The sequence below is a fragment of the Coffea arabica genome, chromosome 7e (genome assembly GCF_036785885.1).
Source record: "Coffea arabica cultivar ET-39 chromosome 7e, Coffea Arabica ET-39 HiFi, whole genome shotgun sequence".
In the NCBI taxonomy this organism is placed as follows: Eukaryota; Viridiplantae; Streptophyta; class Magnoliopsida; order Gentianales; family Rubiaceae; genus Coffea; species Coffea arabica.
This window is the reverse complement of record NC_092323.1, coordinates 16,582,942-16,606,908: the sequence shown is the minus strand read 5'-3', so window position 1 is coordinate 16,606,908 and position 23,967 is coordinate 16,582,942. Positions and strand designations below refer to the sequence as shown.

The window sequence follows — 23,967 nt, the reverse complement described above, 5'->3', positions numbered from 1 at the left end:
CCCATGAAGATTAATCCCATGTTCAAGATTAATCAAGAGGGATCTTTATTATTAATTAGATTTTTATTTTTCTCTTGTAGTAGTTCTTGTATTATTTGAGTAAATTGAGTCTTCTTCCTCTTTTGGTGTATTTACCGAAAGGATTGATATCTTGTTTTAATGTGAATTTGTATTCCTTCAAATGAAAACTGTTAATGTTTCTTTACTGGTGTTGGCCTTTCCTTTTCTCTCAATGTTTTTTTTTTCTTTATTTTATCCCTTTTAGTTGGTCCAAGTCTTGATGAAATTCGTACATGTGGGAGTTTTTACGAAATATGCAATCAAGTCACGGGGAAAAAAAAAATACTAATTTTGATATAAATCCAGGTTTTGTCCGATTTCACTGGTTTCCGGTCAAATCTAGCTTTTAAAAGACAGTCTTTTAAGATGATTTGGACCGGATGCCTAGCTGGATCCAGTCGGACCAGCCGGGTCAGTTCGAATTTTAAAACATAGATATAAATTGCAAGCATGAGCAATTCAATCACAATCAATGAATAAATTGCAAAATGTTTAAGAAAAATCAATAATGAAGTTACATCTTTTCTGTTCTGTGCAAAAATGAATTGAAAAGAATGAACAAATGAAGTCATGATACATGATTTCTCTCTAGACGTGGCTGGCTATACACTCCTTTAGTTTTACTGATGCAAAATTGTGCTTGACCTCCTTTCTTCAAGGAAAAATATACAGTTGAACAGGTTAGGAAGGATGGTTCGTATCCTGTTACGCAGGACCTGCATGCATCACAGAAGCTTATCAGACAGGACACTCCTTCACAGAAGCTTCCTGAAATCATCAATTCCATCACTTTGCTTTTGATTAGTCAATTTCCTAAAATATATACAAAGCTAAACTGTGGTCAGTGAGATGACAATGTTTTGAAAGTGATTCCAACATTCATATTATCAGGTTTTATGACAATTATCATCCAGCAGAAGCTTACAAACAGAAAGCATACGGGAAAGCAAAGTTTGGGTGGTAAGAGGAGTAGTGTTGGTTAGTTATGGAAGTGTAGAACTTAAGTTTTCGCCAGCTGACATTTCAGCGGAAAATGATGTTCATTAGCAATATCTAAGAGAGATTGTAAGCTCCTAACACCAGATTAAGAAAGCAACTAACCGCAAAAAGTGAAGGTGAAGGAAAAGAAGCAGATGGCTGAAGAAAACCTGTATAGTCCAGCTGTTTGGTTGAGACGATCAATTGTCTATATGAAGATGTCATGGACAAAAATATGTTCAAAGTCACTGACTACTTCAGAAGCTTCCAAGCATTTATCCTCAATAATTCACCTGGAGAACTCTAGAGAATATTTCCTTTCTATTAGTCTACATTGTTCAAGAAGAATTCCTCACTGTCATACTTGTTGCAACTTGGCTTAGGCTTAGAATGTTCTATAAACATTACAAAAGCCTAAGTCATTCTTAATGAAGGTTGTGACTGTTATTTATGTCCTTTATTTTGGGCCTACCCACTTCAGAAAAACCAATAAAATATGGGAGAAGTATTAAATGCTTGGTGATGGCAATGCTATAGGTCATGTGAAGTTGTTCTTTTATTTAGATTAAAACTGCTTCGACTGGACACTGAATCACATTTTCAGCTGAACTAGAATAACAAGACAAAATTGTTGTAGCAGTTGCCATAATTTTATGTTATCCTGTCAACCATTTAATCTTTGGGTGACGTGGTGATCAGTGAAGTTAAGGCAGCCAAACTTACTCTGTTAGCTCACTCTGAGGATGCATCTTTGAAGCCAGGAAGCAGCTGAAAGAGTATTTCGTTCCATATATCAGGTACTCCTGGTAGACACCAGTGGCTGCAGTCCGACATATTTGGTTTGTCGCTCCATATACCCACATGTGCATCTCTCCTAAAAGCTGACAAGGGAGTTATGTGCAGAACAGTTACTGGAACTGCCATGTTTTTCACCACATCAAATACGGTGTCCGAAAATGGGCTACTGTCTTTCCCTTCGGTTTCTGAAAGAGGTTGACTCGTCATATTGCATAAGCGCAGAGTTTCGTCACCACTACAGATAAAGGCAGCTTGATAAGTCATCCCAAAGCGAAACATTGCAACTCAAGGTGAGTTATTCAATTCATAAGAATGAACAACTATAGAAAAATTAAATGCAACAAATGATGGGCAAAGACTAATTTAAATTAGACAGTGCAACTTGTGAACATGGCGTCTACAAGAATAGCCATTTTATGTAAAGACTATGAAAGCTCAATATCCTTTCGAACAGAAAACTACTTATACTCAGAAGTTGGACATCAAAAATTATACCGAGTTAGAGCAAAGCTTGGCTCAGAAATGCTAAGCTATGCAGGGAATGGCCATTTAATTGAGTTCTTATTTGGTATTCCATCAGGAGAGAAACACTTAGCAATAGAGTCAAAAGCAATACAGGTGACAGCCAAGAACAATATTTTTTCAGTTCTAATAATTATTGATACATACCTCCAGTGAGATGGTTCAAAAGTTCGAAAAAAGACGCGTGTCCTGTTTGGGTTAATCATTGTATCAACCCAAGAAGACCATGTACCCAAAGCTGTTCTGAAGGCAGTGCCAATTGACATCCCTAGCTTCAATGAGTTACCAATTTGGAAATAGCAACCCCTGCCACCAAAATAGGAATTACAAGTTCAATGAGCATACAGAGGGAGAGTTTCCCTTGCCCCGGGTTTTGTTTTCATTGGAAGAGGGGGGGGGGGGGGGGGTGTAGGTTTTAGAAGCAGATAACTTTTTATCTTAATTAATTGCAGGTGATCACATTTAAACAGTTTGCTTCCTTGTCCTTAATTTTTAGTACATCTTTACAGGGACCATTTGGATTGAAGGAAAGGGAAGGACAGGAAAGAAGAAGACTCCAGTGGAAAAGAAAGGAAAAGAGGGTAAAGGAAAGCGGATTCCATCCATCTTATTTGGACTAAGTACGAAAGGAAAAGAAAGGAAACATTGAAAATATTGTTTGGATTAGGGAAGGAAAAGAAAGGAAATGAAATTATCACGCATTAGTTACATTTTTATCCATAATTTAAAAGTCTGCCCTGTAAACACACAAGGTTTTTTAGGAAATTTTAAAATTTTCATTAATTTTGGTTTCCTTTCCTTCCGTTTCTGCACTCTTTTGGACAGAAAGCATGTTGACAAAAGATAACTAGATGTTATCCCTCCCTTTCCCTCCCTATCCTTTCCTTTCCCTCCTCAAAAACCAATCCAAACATCAAAGACCTTATCCCTCCAAATACTTTTCTTTCCTTTCCCTCCTATTCCCTCAAAACAAATGGTGCCGACAGAGACGCTGGCTTGTTTCCTTGGTATGCTACTTCATTGTATGAGAATGCTGAAGCCAAAAGCATGGTCTTGGTTGTAACTTGTTAATGCACTATGGTGAAACTGTGATCTTGTTTCTAGTTTAAGATGACAGTAGATAGCAAATTCTCTAATCATCAGACCACTACAAAATAGCACCGCAGCTACTTGTCAACTTCTCTCCTTATTTAAATTATGAATCATAAATTAACAACCACCATATACCATAAAGATCGATCTACATCCTTACTTAGGATGCATGAAACAACCTCAGACAATGTAGAAATCCAAGGGTCAAGGAAAATAAGTTCAAGCATAACAAGAAGAGAAGGAAACAGAAGGAAAATTTGCATTTTCATCTTTTTAGGTTTACATGATGTCCTAATTTTGTTTGTCACTTTCAAAATTCATCTCATTTTTAATCTTTTCATATGGGAACATCTACTGTCAACTGGTAGAGAATCAGAGCACTTCCTAAGTCTATAAACTAGAAAAGTTGAAGCCATTTACTGCCTCCATGTGCAAAGTGAATATAAGTTGACGCCAATTTGATGGCAAAGTAAATAAAAGCATATGCAAAACTATTAGTTCCAGAGAAGAGCAACATTTACTGCCTCCATACATTATTGGCAAAAAAGTGTAGATTCACCCCTTCAAAGACTCACATTATCATTCCTTATCTCAAAATGTAGAACTTAAAGCAGGGAATTTCCAAGCTTGCTTATCATATTGATAAGGCATAGTGATAGCCCTAGTAAATTATAACCTCCAGAGAGGATGATCTTAGAGATATTGCACTTTATGAGGGAACAAGGTAAAAGACAAAAGACACCCAGAATTGAGGAATTCAGGTTTATAGGACCTTAGATTTGACAAGGACAATTAAAGGAAGCATTGGTAGTTCCAGCTATTAAAAGTTTTAGTAAGATATACCATGGCAGATCCACCACGAGATGAGGAACATGGAAGCAAACAGAAATGGTCAAATAAACAAGGAAGGGGATACATCTAAAATTCAAACATAGGTCGTGATTTTCAAGGAACAGCACTTGTTCAGACAGGTGTCTGCCTGCAAGGAAACTCATGCCGAATACATAACATTACTGAAAGTACTCATTAATGATCAAAGAAACAGGCAAAGTGCAAGAGAATTAGAATTTATCTTATCCAAAAGGAGAAACTGAACTTACGTTCCAAAGAGCTTCCCAGGAACCCACCATTGTCCGGAATTAAATATCAGAACATCTGTATTAATCCACTCATCACTGATATCATCCAACTCGTCCAATTTAAGAGTGGATCTAACCCTTTTAGGTCCACGCTTAGGTGCCCAACTGTGTTGCACTAGGAACACAGATCGATAGAATTCAATAGTAAAATTAAAGGAACTGAATCTCACACCCAAAAATCTAATCTGTTTCGTGATCTTGCTGCCATTGACTTCATAAACACTCCTCTTATCTTCCACCCCAGTCATCAACATACATATCAAGGACTCCCATTGTGTTCTACTCATTGAATCACCAACAAAAACAATTCTTCTGTTGCGAAACATTTCCAGGATACTCATCACATTAAATCTTGGAATATCACAATTCTTCGGCTTCCATCTCCACTTAAGATACTCTTTATCCATCCTACCATTTTCCAAGCAATTAAAACCTTGCTCTACAAAAGGGCATTCTGAGGCATTGTACAAGGGATACCTATAATCCAACACCCAATTTCCATCAAACACATCACAAGAGTTACCTGAATCATTTAAATGTGAGACACTATCATCGTGAAAAGCCTGTGTAAGGCTTGGAAGAACATAAAGATACCGCAAACCAACGGCCAAGAAAAAGGAAACAACTAATCCTATCACTACACCTATAAGAACTGGTCCGGAATTCCAGCTCTTTCGTGTGATTCTTGGGCTAGCAACAGCTCGGGGGCTGCCAACAATCTGGGTTCTTTGTTTCAACGAAGCTGTTCGACTCAAACTGCTCATCCTCTCAATCGTCCTCAGCACCACCACCCCAGTTCACAAGATCCAGTTCCAAAAACATTTTGACTATTATCACTTGTTCCTAATACAATTGTATAATACTCAAAATTCTATAGGAAAACTCAAGCCCATCAACAAGATCATTTAAAAAAAAAACACCAATTCAATCACTATTATACCGAATTGATTCCCTTTAATTCAACAAAGGCTGGAGCATCAATCAAGGATAAAGTCCCAATTTCCAGTAACAAAGAATACAACAGATTTTAGAAGCTTGAATCAGAACTACATCAACATCAGAACCCAGCATAGGTAATGATCAAGGGACCAAAAGGGTGTCCAAATCTTGTCAAGAAATGCAAACCGGATGCAAATGCCACTACCCTTTTGGAATCCTGAATGAATCCAATAAATCCAACTGTAAAATTATCAAGAAAGGAACTTTATCAGTTATTCATCAACTTTCAATGAAGGAAATGACAAGGTGATTTACCAAATCTTGGAGCTGAGGCAGGTTTTACTGTGTCTGAGGCTATTAATGTTAATAAAAATGGGAACGATTTGAATGTGGTAGAATTGTTAAAGGGATGCCCAGAAAGGAAAGATGGAGGCAGCAATAGAAATTGAATTCTGGAATTGGACGGAAGTAATCGGCCAAAAGTCAAAGATTTGGTGGTGGTGGCCGATGTTGTGGTTAAATAATTTGTTGATGGCCCCACCAATATTTTCGTTTTTAATTTTCTTTCATCTATCAAAGGGTTAATTATAGTTTACCCCAAGGGAAGTTTGAAATAGGTGCAATTTGCCCCATGGAATATAATCAATAGGTACTTTTGGCCCTTTTAATTGCAAAAGCTTTTTCAATTTATCAATATAATATTTGGAGCATTTTACCTCTATATTGCATTTAACCATCTTCAATTTGATTCTAGGATCATATTGCCCTCTATTTTTCTTCCTTTAGGAGACATAATTGATATATCTTATATACTTAAGGTACAAAAGTAAGTTGTTCTTTTTTAAGGAAATGTCATCTTGATGAGAAATTATACACCACTCTAGGTTTTCATTCTTAATGAAAATGTATTAGCGAATAATAATCCAAAATACTATATTGGTTAACACAATAATGGTTTTATCTAATACATATTCCTTGTACATCAGATCATGTTTGGTTAATTAATGGCATTACTTTTGTGGATTATCTTTTTATACCTACTATCAATATAAAAATGTTATTATACAAGCTAAATTAGATGCATGTCACAAAATTTTTATTCAAATTTGAGATTCACTTTTTGCGCATCTATAATAACAATGACAATGTTTAAAAAATTAATCCCCACTTTGACAATGCATAAAGGATTAATCCCTACTTTACATGTGTAAATGCAATAGCTTGTACCCTCAAAATCTGATTGCTAGTAGTAATGAACTATGACTTTAAATATTTGACAACAAAAATGAGAATTGAAAATTTACACAAAAGAAAGCAAAAAACTAAAGCAAAAAAGAAGGAGGGAAAAAATTGTAAAAAGAAACAAGAAGAATCCATATCCACAATAGTTTTGGACTTTTATTGAATAAATTATACAACTCAAATTAATAGGAATTGCATGCTAATACAAAAGACTATAAAGTTTGAAAAGTAATAGCGTTTGAGTGTTGAAAGCTTATTAGTCATTTACTAGCAAAAGTCTAAATGTGTTAGTAGATAGAATTTTTGACCAATGTTCTGATGGCAAAGTGCCTATTGACTAGATTCCGGGGAGCACGGGTAACTTAACCGTATTAGATGGACGTCTAATAATCTAGCAAGTTGGCAATCTAACTTTTTTTTTAATTTAAATATGTATACGGGTTTTTGAAACTGTTAATATGATATTATGTAGGAAAATTGAGAAAAGTTGAACTTAACCACATAAAATCATTAGATTCGTTTTTGGATTTGTATTTTTGGTTTACGTGGATCACTTTGTGAAACTAAGGGGCATTTTGTAACACTAATGTCTAAAGTTTGAAATTGCAAAAAGAAAAAATTTAAATAATAAAGTTGGAATCCGCTGAATTCATAAAAGTCAAATCTATTAAATAATCTATCGAATTTGAGCTTGAAATTGAAATATTCTACTTTATGTACATTATGTAGTTAGATACCTATATATCAATTTATTAGTTTACAAAATTAATCTTTTAAATATTACCTTTTAATATCGATAGACGACATACCACAATGACAAAGCAATTTCTTATGTGCAAGAGAGAGTACGCGTTTATGTGTGAACATGTGTGTTTTTAGAAATGAAAGATGTATATTTTTGGGTCTACAATAAATCAAAGATTTAGAAAGGTGCATTGGCAAAGAAAATGTGTATGTTTGTGAGAGTAAAAGAGATAGTGTGTGAGGATCTGATCATTGAGTGGGAGAGAAAGAAGAAGAGAGAATATGTATGTATGCCAAAGCATGTGCGCGAGATAGAGAAGTTATGTGTGTGTGAGCTAATTTGAGCTCAAGGTCTTGCGTAGAATATGATGAATGCAATTCTCTACTACTTGCTACACTTGTGGATAGGCAGTCGGCTCCAAGATGTTAAAAATTCTTTTAAAAATTTAAAGTTTTCACTTATTCTTATAGAGATTAGATTTTGTCCCAAAAGATTTTAAAAATCCTTTTTTATCATCTTCAAATATTAAAACTTTTTCATTTACACCCTTTTTAAGTAGAATTCTACTAGTTCCACAGGACCCCCCCCCCCCCCCCCCCCCCCCAAAAAAAACAAAAAAAAAGCCTTTTTGCATCTAATAAAGCATGTAGTTCAGCTTATTTGCCCCCATAGTTACAAAATTGATAAAAGAAAAAAAAGGGCAGCATGATAATGTCTCATTAGGCTTTTTTGAAGAGTTGTTTTGTTCTACTCCATCATCATATGTACTGTACAATTTAATGTCGATTTATCGTTAGGACACTAAAACTTATTAACATTCTCCACAAATATTTGTATGTATATTTCAATCCTGGAAATGCTACGAGTACACATCCTCTTGAATAGACAATGTTATCTTTCACATAAAGACCTTGAGTTATTTCTTGAGGACAAGAGATGTTAAACTATGAGATTTAGGGGAGTTGAATCTTTAAGTTGATACGACTATTAATAAGGCTAATTTCCTAAAGTTGTTGCCTGAAAAAACTAAAGAAATTCAAAAATGGAAGAAGGGTTGGAAAATTAGAAAGAAAGAGATGTAGATTAGAATCTAACGAAGCGGAATAAATAGTGTTATTTACATGATTAAGAATTTCAACTTTCTCCCTAAGCACATATACACAAATTCAAGGCACATCAAAATTTTCAAAAGGATGTATTTTTGAATGAATGTAAGCTCATTATTTTGTTATTTCACTTTAATTTTTAAGGAAAATAGCAAACAATGTGTATTTGCAAAAAAAAAAAAAGAAGAAGAAAAAAAAGGAAATTTGGCCCAAATTTCTCCAAAGTCAGCCGGTAAAACAACGGCATTCCACAATTGTAAATTCATCTTGTGTGTTAAACAATTTGTAATTTTATCATGTTGGTCAATGAAGTTATTGATTTCCAATTACTGATATTCGATATCCAAGAATATGTGAAAATTAAACTAACCAGAATTACTATTATTGTTGTTTTACTGCTTCTGAATATTTGGTGGAAATAACAAGAAGGGATGTTACTTGAGTGTAGGATTTTGTTTGAGAAAGTGAGTCAAGAATGATTAAATGAGAATATGTGCAAACTGAGACGTTTATAAAAGCTCAATTCCCAATGATAACCCAAATAATCTTTTCCTTAAAATCTTTTTTCCTCATTCTTGCTGGTTTTCTCGCGAAATACAATATAGAGTGATGAAAATATCAGCTTAAAAAAACACATTTTAAAAAAATTAATCTACGTGATAAAAGTATAACGTCATAAAAGAGTTCACATTCAACAAATGTGACATTGAATTTGGAATTTTATGTAAGGGGTGGAGTTACATTCAATTCTTTTTTTAAAAAATTAATCTAGAGTTCACATTCAACAAATGTGACATTGAATTTGGAATTTTATGTAAGGGGTTGAGTTACATTCAATTCTTTTTTAAAAAATTAATCTACGTGATAAAAATGTATGCGTCATAAAAGAGTTCACATTCAGCAAATGCGACATTGAATTTGGAATTTTATGTAAGGGGTGGAGTTACATTCAATTCCTAAGAGACAAAAAAGTTACAGTGCTATATGACATTGATTCAACTTTTATCCTTTTCTAATTTCCAAAAAAAGTCGTATATGATGTACTGGTTTACATATGTGTTGAAATTGAATCTCTACCAATTTTATTTTTTTTTTAAATAAGCATTACCCCCTCAATCAGGGTAATATTGTCATAGTTTACTTTGTCCATGCAACTTGCTGAGCTTTGGAAATTTCACCAACATGTCTTTTTATTTACTTATGTTTAATTTGTCTCCAAAATCTAAAATTTACAATAGAAACTAAAACAAATTTATGTTTCTAGTCCAAATATTGAAACTATTGAACGACAACCATGAAATTTGAGTATACATAATGAAAAAGAAAACCACTAAGAGTCACTTTTCCGTTTTAAATAAAAGTTGAAAAAAATATGAAAAAAGGGAGTTGTTTCAACAGAAGTAATCAATGTTCAACTATCAATAAAACTTGAAAACTGATAATTTTGTAGTCTAGATAAGCTTGAAATCTTGAAAGCTGATAATTTTATGTTGAAAAGGGGGAAACAAAAGAAAAGATGCAGATCATAAATCAGAAAATGATTTAAAGGAAGTGAACACAGAAGTTCAATTAACATCAAAGAAACACCTTGTCTACCATATTTCAATTTGTCTTTAGCTAAATAATCATGTTTAAGCAACTAAACGTTTGACTTAATCCTCAGAGAAGGAATGTAAAGCTGGAGGACTAGTACACCAGTTCCTTGCTGCTTTTGAAATGTAATGCACTCAGGGGAGGAAGAAAGAAAGACAAAATGTTTACCAAAAAAAAAAAAAAAAAACTGCTGCTTCTGTCTCTCAACATGCAATTGATTCAAACGACTAATATTGGTTATGCAATAATAGATTTTGAAATTATGATAATTTGAAAATGTCCTAATTTTTGCCCCAAAAAGAAAAATGTACGACATAGTAATTTGTTATAATCAAATTGTTAACAGATATGTTTAACTTTCCACTCTGTGGAAGTAAATTCACTGCTTCTTGCAACATATGAAGTCAAAGTATTGATGGAGTTTACCTGCATTATGAACAATAGCGAGTAAAGGTGAGTAATTACTGCATATCACTAATTACCTTCATGTTGCATACTTGAACAGTAGAGAATGGTATCTAAATGAAGAAAGTTAATATATCATTTCAGATAGACTAGAAAAGGTTCAAAAGTTTATGGCTATCAATTCGGACAAGAGGAAAAATATGCTTCTTCAGCTGTCATCTTGCTATAAAGTGAAGATATGGTATGAATGTGACTACAAATTTCTGTGTCTTCATCCACAATGGTGAATGTTGAATTATCTTCATCCACAATGGTGAATGTTGAATTATCATCAATGAAGTACTAAAAGCTGGATCTACCGTGACTACAATTATGTATTGTAGGGGCACCATGAGTAATCAAAAGATCAATCTCCTATTAGTCTGGCTATCTTGACCCCTATCTTTGTGATATAATTTCTTTTTTCTTTCTAAATATAGACCATAAGCAACTGCAAATTAGGGAAAAAGAAAGGAGATAAGGGCTCACAACAAATTGGAGTGAAAGCACAATTTTAGCTTCTGTACTCTCCTAATGCAGGATTTCTTTTCCCCACAATTTCCATTTTTTTTGGGTAGAAGTTCTATGCAACTGGTCCTATGCTTTCTAAGAAACAAGATGTATGGGTGATTAAATAAATAAAAAAGAAAAAGTGGTAATCATGAAAATCCCAAAAGCCAACTCCCATGAAGAAATTTAGGGTTTGATCATCATGCTGAACACAGGGATCTTTTTGCACTTCATCTGGGACTGCAAAAACAATCATTTGGATCTGGTGGACCATATAATTCCTATACCAAGAACCTATCCAAAGCACATAATACATAGACAAGATTGACATAAAAGAAATATTGTATACATGCAACTCAACCTGCCCAAATCCTCTTTGTTGTTTTCCCACAAAAATCATAAGCTTTCCAGAAAGAAACGCACGCACACACACGGTACACACAGTGGGGGGGAAAGATAGGCAGGCAGTGAGGGTATAATCATATTCAATTGCTTCCTCACGTCACTGTTTTATTCCTGGGATAGAATCGGCCAAATGAGCTTTCTGAGGTAGAAAGGAAAAGAAACCTTATTCTATATATTAAACATATGGATATACACAGCTCAGGGTAACCGTTATGATTATTCAATTGCCCTTTAGTCAACAATATCCTAACAAACGTTTCTTGGAATCACATGATTTTTTCTAACATAAAATCTTATACTAATCAACTTGAAACGTCACACCGTTTAATAATTAATTATATATACATAAAAATTGCTGTAGTACAGTTATTAATCAATTAATTACTCAAGTAAGGACGTTACAATTTTACTAGCTAATGCTAGCACACTTAGTCATTAATTATCCACCAATTACCTCATTGTTGAAGCTCATAGGATCACCATTTCCATTGCACCCTACAATGGGGGAGATTGGGGTAGCGGTGGGAGCAGTGACAGGGTCAAGACCGTTGTTTGACCAAGTTCGAAGAGGTGGACATGCCGGAACTCCGATGGGTGGGGGATTATTAGCTTGGAGTAGGCGGATTTGTCGCTTCAAGAACTTAACATAGCGAATGGCTTCATCTAACATGGATGCAGTGTCCATTTTTGTTCCCCCAGGGACGAGTCTTTGTAGAATTCGAATTTTTTCACTGATTCTCTCGCGGCGATGCCTTGCTGCAACACTTTGGGGATCATCACTAATGCGCACATTTCGCCTTTTAGGCTTCCGAATGGTTGCTGGATCAATATCCACCGGTTGCATAGCTGCAATCTTGAACATCATTTCTTTCATGGCTCCTAGTTCTTCCTCAGGATCTTCTTCTGCTTGATCTTCTTCCATCTGCTGATGAGGATGATCATGATGATGATGGTCAATCTGACCGCTGCTGAGAATAGCTGAAGTTGATATATGTTGGCTTGACGAAGAAGGGATTTGATGGTTTTCAAAGACATAGTTAGGCCAAAGAGTCTCAAAGAAAATGTGATCATGATGTGCCATATGATTTTCCACAGGCATGGAGGGTTCCCATGCTGTGAGTTTTTGAGGGTTGATATCCATAAATTCAGCTTCAAATTTCTTGATTTAAAAGAAAAGCAGAAAGAAAAAGAAGAACCCTATCTGATGCCTCCTTCAATCCACATGAAGTGTAGAGTTCTGAAAAATGATAAGCACAAAACTTTCAACAAGATGGAGATCAAGAAAGGAAGTGAGAGATGGCTGATGGGAAATTGGAATGGAAACTTGTTTAAAGTTTCTGTACAACTTCTGGAACTTCTTTTTTTCAACTATTCTGCTTCTCATAAGATTTATGAGTGAGGGAGAAAGAGATAAGAAGGGCAAAATGTTAGGTGGGACCACAATGAGTTTAGGGTGATGAAGGGCTAGGATTTCATTCTTTTGTGAAAGTAGTAGTACAACTTTAAGGGTCAAGAAATGCATTTACTGAGAATTGCAGGCTTTGCTTGATGGTAGCTTATTCCTAGAGTTCTCTCTGCCTTTCTGACCATCACGATCCTAGAATTTGGAGGCTGTTTTGTTCCCACGAGATAAGATTTGAAGTAATTAGTCCTTTATTAAACCAATCTAGTCATTAGATCTGCAATGTACAAAACCTTCCAAAGTCATCCATCACATTTTTAATGGCCATTTTATGATCTTTGTCCTCTAGTAATTGATATAACTTATCAGTTACTCACCTCTAATGATTACATATGTATGTGTGTATGTATGTTGTCATCACGAGAAAATTTATGTGAAACAATCAATCTTCGGAATTTAGTTGTCAAACTTAGTTAATCATATGGCAATTTTTTTTAGACAATTTGCAATAGATATGGCTGGCTATTGTCATGATAACAGTTTTAAATCTTTATTTATCTTGGTAGTTTGAAGATTTTGAGAGTCTAGTGATTGTTTGAAGCTATTTTACGGAACCTTGCCATTATTTATTTATGACTTTGCTTACGACCCATTATTTGTTTTGTGCAACCCAATGGGAAATGAACAAGCAACCAATATACTGGAACAGGGAGAGTAGTCGCTCTTAAAACTCTTGATATGCACTTTGTTGAATTGACAGAAAAACAATTTGAAACTAATGGTTTTCTTTTACTAACAGAATTCTTTTGAGGATTTACTTTTTAACCACTTAAAAAGATTAGTCTAGACAAACTAAAGAAAGTTCCACAAAAAGCAGAACCAAATTGAAACAAATTTGTAGACAATTATTTGCTATGAAACCAAATATCATTTTGCAGTTGTTAAAACTTTTCTAGAGGTGTTAGGAAAAGTTAGACTAAGAATATTCACTAAGAAAAATTTGCCTCCATCTACTTAAAGGAAACTAAATTACAGAGTGTTGAGTGATTAGGATAAGCTTTGTTAAACATTACACTAGGCCGCCTTGTTTGTTCAAAATAGGAGAAATTCAATTTGGTTTTGGAAGTAGAAAAAGGCAAAGTATCGTTTTAACAGATTAAAACCTAAGCCGTCAAGTACTCTTTTGGATCATTTCAGACAAGCTCTTGATTTACCTTATTGTTTCAAATTAAGAATTAAGATCTTGACAGTTCAAAGGTTCAAGAAATATGTTTAAAGACACAAGATACTAGCATGAAACTTTAAACTATTAAAAGTGCTATTCAGTTTTCCTTGATTAAGGCTTCTGAAAAATTTCAAACAACCAAAGCTTATATTTTTTGTGCGAGAAGTTAGCAAGGATGGAAAAGACGAGGATTCTCGTGCTATTTGGCATTCAAATTTAAGCAATTTATGTGAATTTTGTGGGGAGTGGAGGGCCAAAAAATGCAAGATCTCCTCAAACTAAAAATCCCAAAAACACCTAAAAATTCGCAAATGCAGTCGATTGACACAAATTGAAATGGAGAAGGTTCATATGCAACAAAAACAAAGTTGAAGGACTAAGACGTAATGTGACGAAACATTTAGGGTTTCTTGTTATTAAAGAGAGGATAGGAAGGTACATTGGGACAAAAAGGAGTTTGCATCACAACCCATGTTCCAAAGTCCTTGAATGCAAAAGCTAGAAAGATCGACATGCAAGATGCTCGAAACGTCACCGTCATTGACGATTAATATTACCTAACAAGGAAACCAGTCTTTCGTTATATGAAGTATGAAGAAGACCGTACCATCTAGTTGGAGACAACCAATCTTTGAAAAAAGAAGAAGATGATCTCATGTTATCAATGGAGCTAGATTTCCCATATCAAAACGCATTTAACTAGATAGCTTGCTACTAATTTATGGTTGAGTTTTTAGGTGTATTAGATGATCTATGCAACTTTAAATATTGCCACTCTTGGGAGAAAGTATTCCAGTCCATATAAGGAGTACGAAAATGATTTTTAGGATGAAATTTTTTGCTTGAAGTAAGGTGTGAAAATGGGAAAAGAAATGCAATACGTTGTAGCACGGTATTAGACTTGAAATCACAAATGTACGTATACGGTGCAACTAGTTGCATTTGATTAGAGATAATGTCGGACAAGCAACTTTCGGAATATGGGGAAAAAAATATGAATATAGATTAGGTCTATGATTTCACTCATTGATGGTAGATTAGGTTAGGATTGTGTTCAAACCAAATGAATTTTGAGCCTGACTGTGAAAGAAACGCGTATGTACTCAAATTTGAGATCGAATATCTTAAGACAAACTTGAGTTTCACTCATAAAATATATGTTAACATCGAGTTTAATTCGTATGAGTTTTATTTTGAATCCATTTTACTTTAGTTTGAATTAATCTGTCACGAATTAGAGTTCAATCATCTCCATTGTGTTCAATAGAACTTGAGTAACACAGATTAATGCCTTATGGTTTTTCAAATATGACATATAATAGGTATGCCACACGCTAAACAACACTAAAATTTCAATCGAACATATTTTTGAGCTTGATTCAATTTATTCAAGCTGCTTGACCTCAAGAATTTGAGCTTTTTTTTTTTTTTTTTTTTTTTGTGAAAGAGAGGTGTTTTGGGGAGGGGGGTGGGGGGTTGGGAGACTTAGAGCTATTGCTACAACTAGGCAACTCGCTAGTTACTCAGTTGAAGTTGATTCTTTGCAGCCTCAAACCAGGACTCCTTAAGTATCATCCAAAAACATATGGCTAGTTAGAGTTGCATGCGAAGTTTCCTTTATTCCTATTGTAGTTTTACTTCTCGTTGCTTACAGCCTTTATGGTTTGTCAGATATATTGAATGGCAAACGCTTGACAGAAAAGTACATCAACTAGAACACTGAAAATGTACCAGATGATAGTACAAGAATTTAAGGTGTTCGTTCATAGTTTTCATCAATTGCCACTTGTAATTTGTTCTTAGCGCATGCTCAGTATAATCATTAGCAATTTTCAGTTGAAAATGATGGGTAATATAAATATGACACAGACAGCTTTCTTGAGTAGTTACATTTAGGAAAATTTAAATTCAAGAATATCATGTAAAAAAGACTCCCACAAATACACTGCCCGAAAGGAGGCAATAGCTTTTTTATCAGTTTCATTAAGATTCCATTCGTTTTTGCTAGTTTGACAGCTACTAAGATGGAATTTTGGTAATTTGTATGTATGAAATCTAAAAATATATATAAAGAAAAATATTGCAAGTGTGTAAGTTTATTAAGATGCTACCCTTCGGTCTTGGATCGCGATGTGGAAGAGGTGCAGTTAAACTTTGATACAATTGTGCACGGTTAGTGTATTACTTTTCATATTAAGTTTACACTTGCATATGCAACTGTCTTTTATATTTAATTGGTGTATATGAGTAAAATTCGAGTGTCTAATAAAGTTGTACAAGTTTCTTTAAATCGTGTAATAAGTACAATCAGTGGTAGAGTAGGACCTATGGACAGGGAAGTAACTACCGATATATAGATTTGTAATAGAGTCAAATCTTTAATATAGATTGTTGTCTAACCTTGTATGGAAATTGCTGCTCTAGAGTTATAATGATCTTCATAGTTGTGCTTAAACTAATAAAGATTGATTTTTTTTTTGTTTTATAGTGAATAGTATTTTACATGAAGAGAGAATTTTAGATATTTGAAGGAGGAGATATACATAATAAGTATATGAACTTTATAAATTTCAAAAGGTCTAACGTATGGAACTTTACAAAATTATTTGCATGAAGGGAGCAAATAGGTGCTTTGTGAACTTTATAAATTTCGTGTAAGGAACTTTACAAAATTACGGGGATGAAGATTGCAAATAGGTACTTTTAAAAAATTGGAGGGGGAGTAGGTGTGCTATCGAATCAAGTCAAATTCGAGTAGTACCATACTCAAACTCGAATTCAATCACTTTTAGTACTACTCGAGCTCGAACTCGATCAAGTATATAAATTTGAGTTCGAACTAACTCAGACATAATAGAAATCAAACTCGAATTCAACTCGTTTGAGATTGAGTAAATTGTAAGTCTTATGAAACTCAAGCTACTGGAGCTCGAGTTCGAGTTTCCAATAGCTCGAGTTTTTCTTTTCTTGTTTTTTACATTTTTTATTTTTCAGATTACCATTTTTTCATCAATCACTTTTTTTTACTGAACATAATTTCATGTAAATTTATTAAAATACGAACCCATAATAGTCATTTCATAATTAAAATGTATAATATGTAAGTAATATAAATATTTGATTAAGCTCATTGAGTACTCAATATTTATTTCTGATACTTGAACTCGACTCGTTACACATAACGAACAGTTTAAGTTCGAGTTTGAACTCGGTCAAACCGAGTTTGAACTCGGTCAAACCAAGTTTGAGCCAAGCTTTTGACCAAGTGGTCACGAGCACCCCTATGGGTTGGGGTGGGGGAGGCAAATAAGGTGTAAAATTAAAAACACTACAAAAATATAAGGCTATTCTATAATTTCTTAGAACATGAGAGAAGGGCAATTGCCCACTCTCAGTACATGTGGCTCCACCATTGAGAACAATAACCAAAATATCCCATAAAAATCAAAACCATACATGTCTCTTTTCCCTTGAATCATTCCCATGAAGCACCTTTGGCACTGATTGAGGAAGAAGGGACCTCAATGTTCCTAAACTGCTGGTTGAGGGCCAATTAGTACATTATTCGACTGATCAGCTACACTAGGATGCAAAGTACTATTATGCACAGAACTTACATGCAAAACAATCTAACCACATCGCATATACAATCTGAACCAACATAAATTTTCAAACTCTGTTTCTAAAATCTATTTGTTTTAGTGTTTATATTATATTCTGTGAAATGTTTTAAGGCTCTTGGTTGCTCGTTGTTATGAATATGAATAATATTACTCGTAGCACGGGTTCATTCTGCATTGAGACCAAGTATTGCGAAACAAAAACAAAGAAAAAAAATTATAGACATGACTAGTTTAATGTAGTCCATCAAAGAATCTCATCTTTTATACATGAAAATGCATATGTTCAAAAGTGACCTACTAGAAAAAAATACTTGCCAAACAGTTAGTGTAAAGATTCATTCGAGGTTAAAAGAATCGAGCAAATAAATAGTGGTGGCACTTGTTACCCTTCCTCATTTGTTGCCTTTTCAACTTTTTCTTATTTCTTGGAGATATGTTTCATTTAGTTTATTTATAATTTGCTAAAAGTAAAATAACTATACGGACCAATATGATAGTGATAGAATAACATAACAAAATTTAGTTCCATTACTACATGGGTAACGTTAATTTGATATGTTAAAGGGTGCAAGAGACCTATAATCAAATGCTTAGTATTAATTTTAACCTTGACACATAAGGTTCAAGTAAGGGAAAGGAGTAAGCAATGAATTAGAATGTCATTTATTTGTTCTTTCTTGGAATATATTGCAGGAAAATCAATAGAAACATTTCTTCTTAATTGCACTAAAAGTCCTGCTAATTCACCTAGATTCGATTGGAAAATTACTTGTAGAATGTTTCATATATATATATTTTTTTATTTTTTAGTTATAAGTGAAAGGATTCGAGTTCGAAATTTCTCACTTACATTCCCATCTCTTGAATCACCCAATCCATCTCCTTTCTCCTCTAGAATGTTACATATACTTATCCATTGACTGCCATTTTCTCTCCTATATTTTCCTATTTTACCAAACATGGAGAAACCTCCTTTTTATTTTTTTTCCCTTTATTTTCTATGTACCCCACTTCACTTAATTTTTATTTACTGTAATTTGTTGCAAAATGTTCTGGTCGTTCAATCCGAGCATTTGTTTTACCATTTCTTTGGTTTTGCACGCAAAATGTTTGTTTGAAGTACTTGCACGTAGATTGACAAGACGTCCAAGCAATAGACATGGCAAGGTGATAAGAAGTCAATTTCTTTATACTGGAATTATCACAAATTCTCAAAAGCAGTTTCTGAATTCCATAGACAGCTAGGTACCAATATAACGTTGGTAACCTATGTATCATTGAATATTAGTTTCAAAGGATATATTAAGGAGATATTGATCCATCCTTCATCAAAGAAAACTTGGTTGGAGACTGGATTGGCTAAATATCTAATTATTTGTTTAACAAGGGAAGCCATGTTAAAAGAAGGGGTTAAAAAAAAAAGCCTTTTAGCTCGTTAGGTCAACCATTACTTTCACTTCTTTGATCTTTTCGATTTTGACTTTAGTGCTGTAGCTTTTGTGGCGCTTCGTTTGCTTCCTTAATATCAAGGATGAGACGAGAAAAACATCCATTGATGACAAAAAGGGAAAAGAGAAAAGGAGAGAAGAATAAACTTGAGTAAATAAAGTACTCATACTATTTTAATTCACAAATAAAAGCAAAAAGCTTGTACTATTTTTCTTTATGGTCATTTTATCATTAACCATACCTAATAGTTAGGGAAGAGTTTCTAAAATTTTTTTCACTATCAGATTCAGGATTTAGATTCTAAGCTGACATTTCGAGAATGGAAAAGATAAATTCTAAGCTGACAGTTCGAGAATGGAAAAGATATGAGGAGGAGAAGGAAGTTTTGAAAAAAGGGAGAAAAAAACTATTTGCCTAGGGCTTCTCATTTAGATTATAGTTTCTGGTTTATTATTTAGATTTCAGCCACCTAATGTGGGAGGGGAGAAAATAGTGGGTAATGAAGGTGCGTAATCTCTTTACTTTTGCTTCCTCGTCCTTTTCTTCTAATCAAACAGGGAAAAATTGGAACCCTTTACTCCTTTATCTATTCTTCCACTTTTCTTTAAACAAAAGTTTAAGGCATTACCTGGTTGATCAATACAAGTTCTATAAAATTGTCAAAACATTCTTAAATCATCTGATAGAAAATTTGTCGAACAAAAGTGAAACTTCATCATGCATGCTAAGTAAAATGCAAATCAAGGAAATGTTGGAGAAATTATTCATTTACTCCTCCTAAAAGTTGGACAAAACAGGAATAACATAATACAATTGCATATCTCCTTTGTCTAGATCAAGAAATCTATAAAATGTCCATTTATTGCTAATCTCCAGTTGAAATCAAAGGAACATATCAACACATATTGGAGGACCAAAACCGAAATTCTTGAAATTCCATTCTCCTACTATAAACATATGCACATATATAGTGGTGACTGTACGCAAAATTTTTTTTGAAATTCTAAATATTTTTAGAAATTCAATTTTTTTTTGTTACAAGCCCTATAGTCAAAATCGTATATAAACTATTAACTATATAGGTTTGTAACTATAGTTTTGACTATGGGAATTTAACAATTTAACTACTGTTACAAACCTGTATGAACTATAGTTAAATTGCCATTCTAGGATACAATTCCCTCTGTCGAAAATTATATTAATGTATTTTATATACATATTATACGTGCATATATACGCTTGTAGTATATACATGGCATCCAATTAAGCATATTGGAGCGGAAATATCATAAATTATATTTGACCTAGTAACTTACACACATCTATAGACACATAAAGCTAATTTTAAAATTTTTTAAATCAATTTGTATCTTGCAAGTAAATGGTCCCTATCAGAAAGAAAAGGAAGACAAGTATACAAAATGGTCCACACGTCCAAAAATGGTATTTTTATCCTCTCATCATAAGAGACTAACTTTGTCAAAAGTAAGTATGAAAGGAAAATCACATCCCGAGAAGAATTGATTAGGCCTGAGTCTTCTCGTTCACTCGTACCATACAAAAGAGAAGTAAGGGAAGGAAGCCCAAAATTTCAACCTACAATTGCTCCTCAGAGTCCGCAATAACAATGACTAGCTTGGGGACAAAACTTTCAACTTTCCAGAAATGGAAATTGAGAAGGAAAAGTGGATGCTAGTCTTGTTTGGTCCAAAAATAGTTTAAAGAAAATGTCCCCCCATAAATTAGGTCATGCAGGTTAAGGGATTCTTCTAAGTCATTGGGAAGATGCACATGTAGATATGTATCATAGCGTCATCACTTTGTAGACCATTAGAGGTTCCTCAAAAGAAATTTTTGTATCATTGTCTAATGACATTTTTATCTGTCCAACTACCTTTTTTTTTAATCTTACTTATATTATCTAGTGGATGGGATAAATACTACATTAGTATATAAAACATGATTTTCAAAAATTAGTGTATGAAGATCATGTTTAGTCGATTGAACTTCTTCAATCATGAAGTTAAATTCCAAGTTCCTTCAAAATATTCATCCAAACAAGGACTAAAGCTAATTGCTAGCCAAAAATTCCCTTTAAACTTCAATTAAAAAGCAAGGACATTGTAATTGCTAACCATCAGGATTTTACATTGATGAACTGTACATATATATTGCTTTCATCTGATGGTTGTAGTTATACATGAGTTTTGTCTACTATATGCTCATAAGATAGCGTTTTATTTACCTTGAATAAAATCATGTCCTTAAACATGACAATTATTTGGTTAATTCATGATCAATATCATGATTTGTCAAATCAAAATTATTATCAGAATTCCAAAATTATTCTTGTCTCATATTACACTAAGCTAAATATTTCAGCTAAAATCTAATTTTTATATAGCATGACAATGGCACAGCTAAGTATGCCGGAACTGAAACTGCAGCATGTGTTCGGAAATGAAAGACTAAATGAATATTTATTGTAAATTCGAGTGTTCACTGATTTAACGATTTTTTGTGCTAAAGCATGTATGCAATTAAAATCCATATTTATTAATTAAAATTCATATCTCGAACAGCAATTTACTGCAAATGTGGCTTACCTTGGAAACATTTGGTTGAGTTTCAAAGAGGAAATGGCACTTTTTAGTTTGAAAGGTTCGTTTCACAGCATGTAAATTGTAGCCCAGAATGTATCTTTTTTTTTTTCTTCCCTGGCCAGGGAATGGGGACTTTTTAATTTATTTTAGCAGGAAAGTGGAGGAATTTAAACAATGGAAAGGGAGAAGAGAAATTTGAACCAGAAATTCTCAAACAACAATGAACAACTACATTAAGTCGATTATTGATTTTAGATGTACAATTGAAAAAAAAGAACTTTTTCAGATCAAACGAAGAGGACGAGTAATAAATGTTACATATGCAAAAGCTTACAAATTTGTAAGCATTGCACAAGTGTCCAATGACGTACATTTATTGGAATCCACACTCTTTTAACTTGTTTCTTCTTTCACCTTTCCTTTTAAGTGAAAAGTCACACTTTTATCTACAACCGATTTTGGGTAATATTGAATCTATACCTGGCAATTGGACGGATTGAGCGAGTTGATATTGAGTTTTTACTTAAATGAGTTATACTCAACACGTCCAATTTTAGATTGGATTAATTTTGGATTAGGTCATATTGGGTTATCTCAAACCCATGACCCAAATATGACCCAATATATTAATTAATAGATCTTGATACATAAATTCTCTCAAATACATTTTTACATGCAAAAAAAAAATTTTCACACACATAAATACATTTTCACACATTAAAATACTTTCATAGATACAAGCACACACTCACTTTTTAAATTCTTTAGAAATACATTATTTTTATACATTAAAATACACACTAATATACTTTCATAAATATACACGTATTAACTGTTTAAAATATTTCTAGTCCCATAAAAGATCCAATCACACCTAAATTAAACTAAAATTTTGATGAGAGAGATACAATTCTCAACCAATTAGTTCAAATATCACTATTCAATTCATTTGAAAAGCTCCAATGAAAGCACAATTTGTGAAGTAGTCCAAAAACGATATGAAGCATGCCGGCAGACTTTACAAGATCTAGCACAATATGCTCAGCTGCTGATCTGGATAGGTTTCTATATTGCAATTGCATTTCTGATATGCTTTCTGGCGGTGGTGGCCGATATTTTCCATGGTTTTCTAAAACAATATTTGTTAGTGGCATGGTTTTCTGAAATCTCAAACTAACTATATCATCGATAAGAGACTTTGAGAAACAATAGCCCACTGAGGCAATACATCAAACACCAAGCGTGGTTGAATATAAATTGAAGAAGAGATGTGAATTTGCTCAAGAGTAGAGGTGGCAAAGGAGGAGGTGGTGGTGATTTATTCGGGCAGAAGAACAAAAGTTATCATTGAAGTCATCGGAAACAAGAGTCGTATTTCTTGAATTTAATTTCTTTATTTATTTTTTAAATTTAAGTTGGGTAATGGGTGCCCAAGACAAATACCCAAACCGCCCAAAATATATTTGAGTTTTTATTACCCAATCTAAAATTGACTCAACACCCAAATTACCCAACCCAACCTCTCAAATTAGTGGGTGGGTTGTTAGGTTTTGAGCATAATTGCCAGGTCTAATTGAGTCATTAGATATGATTTTTGAAATCGAGCTATGTTTAAAATATAACTGACAATAAGCTTACTTTCTACCCAAAAGATACATAATAGAATTGTGGTGACAAGGTCAATCGTTTACAAATATTTGGTGCAATATATAAACCACTAATCAACAATTACAAAGATGTCAATGAAAGCTTTTGTTTTGCAATTGCATATGCAATACTTCTCAAACCTTTATAAGTCAACAAATTAACAGATACAGACCCAGTTAAGGGGCGCTGTTAATGCCATAGTCCATTTTTCAATTTCACAGCCATTTTTATACAAAATGTCAAAATTGCCCTTCTCAATTCCAAATGAAATTTGGACTTAGAATGGGTAGTTTTGTAATTGTACATAAACTGGTCGTGGAAACAAAATATAAGCTGTGGCATTATCATTTGTTCCAGTGACCTACTGTATTTGTTATAATAATAGAGATAATCTAGCAAGGAGCAAATTACAAACAGTCAAATTTTGGTTCAATTTAAGCATGTA

The 23,967-nt window shown here is 33.6% G+C and overlaps 2 protein-coding genes across 4 annotated transcripts; both read right to left on the bottom strand.

The window, feature by feature from the left end:
• Positions 1–518: 518 nt before the first annotated feature.
• Positions 519–6,005, bottom strand: LOC113701478 (protein trichome berefringence-like 7). 3 transcript variants are annotated; one of them, XM_027222160.2, is made up of 5 exons: positions 5,844–6,005; positions 4,551–5,768; positions 2,506–2,664; positions 1,762–2,071; positions 519–776 (listed from the first exon to the last, which is right to left on the bottom strand). In XM_027222160.2, the coding sequence occupies exons 2-4, from the start codon at positions 5,351–5,353 to the stop codon at positions 1,771–1,773; spliced, it is 1,263 nt and encodes a 420-aa protein (XP_027077961.1). In that variant the 5' UTR covers positions 5,354–5,768; positions 5,844–6,005; the 3' UTR covers positions 519–776; positions 1,762–1,770. The 3 variants fall into 3 exon arrangements, with proteins under 3 accessions (XP_027077961.1, XP_027077962.1, XP_027077960.1); XM_027222161.2 differs by having other exon boundaries at positions 4,551–5,745; XM_027222159.2 differs by having other exon boundaries at positions 4,551–6,005.
• Positions 6,006–10,428: 4,423 nt separating this feature from the next.
• On the bottom strand, positions 10,429–12,957 carry LOC113701378 (uncharacterized). Its single transcript, XM_027221993.2, has 2 exons — positions 12,028–12,957; positions 10,429–10,640 (listed from the first exon to the last, which is right to left on the bottom strand). Exons 1-2 carry the CDS (start codon positions 12,712–12,714, stop codon positions 10,554–10,556), a joined length of 774 nt encoding a protein of 257 aa, XP_027077794.1. The 5' UTR covers positions 12,715–12,957; the 3' UTR covers positions 10,429–10,553.
• Positions 12,958–23,967: the final 11,010 nt, after the last annotated feature.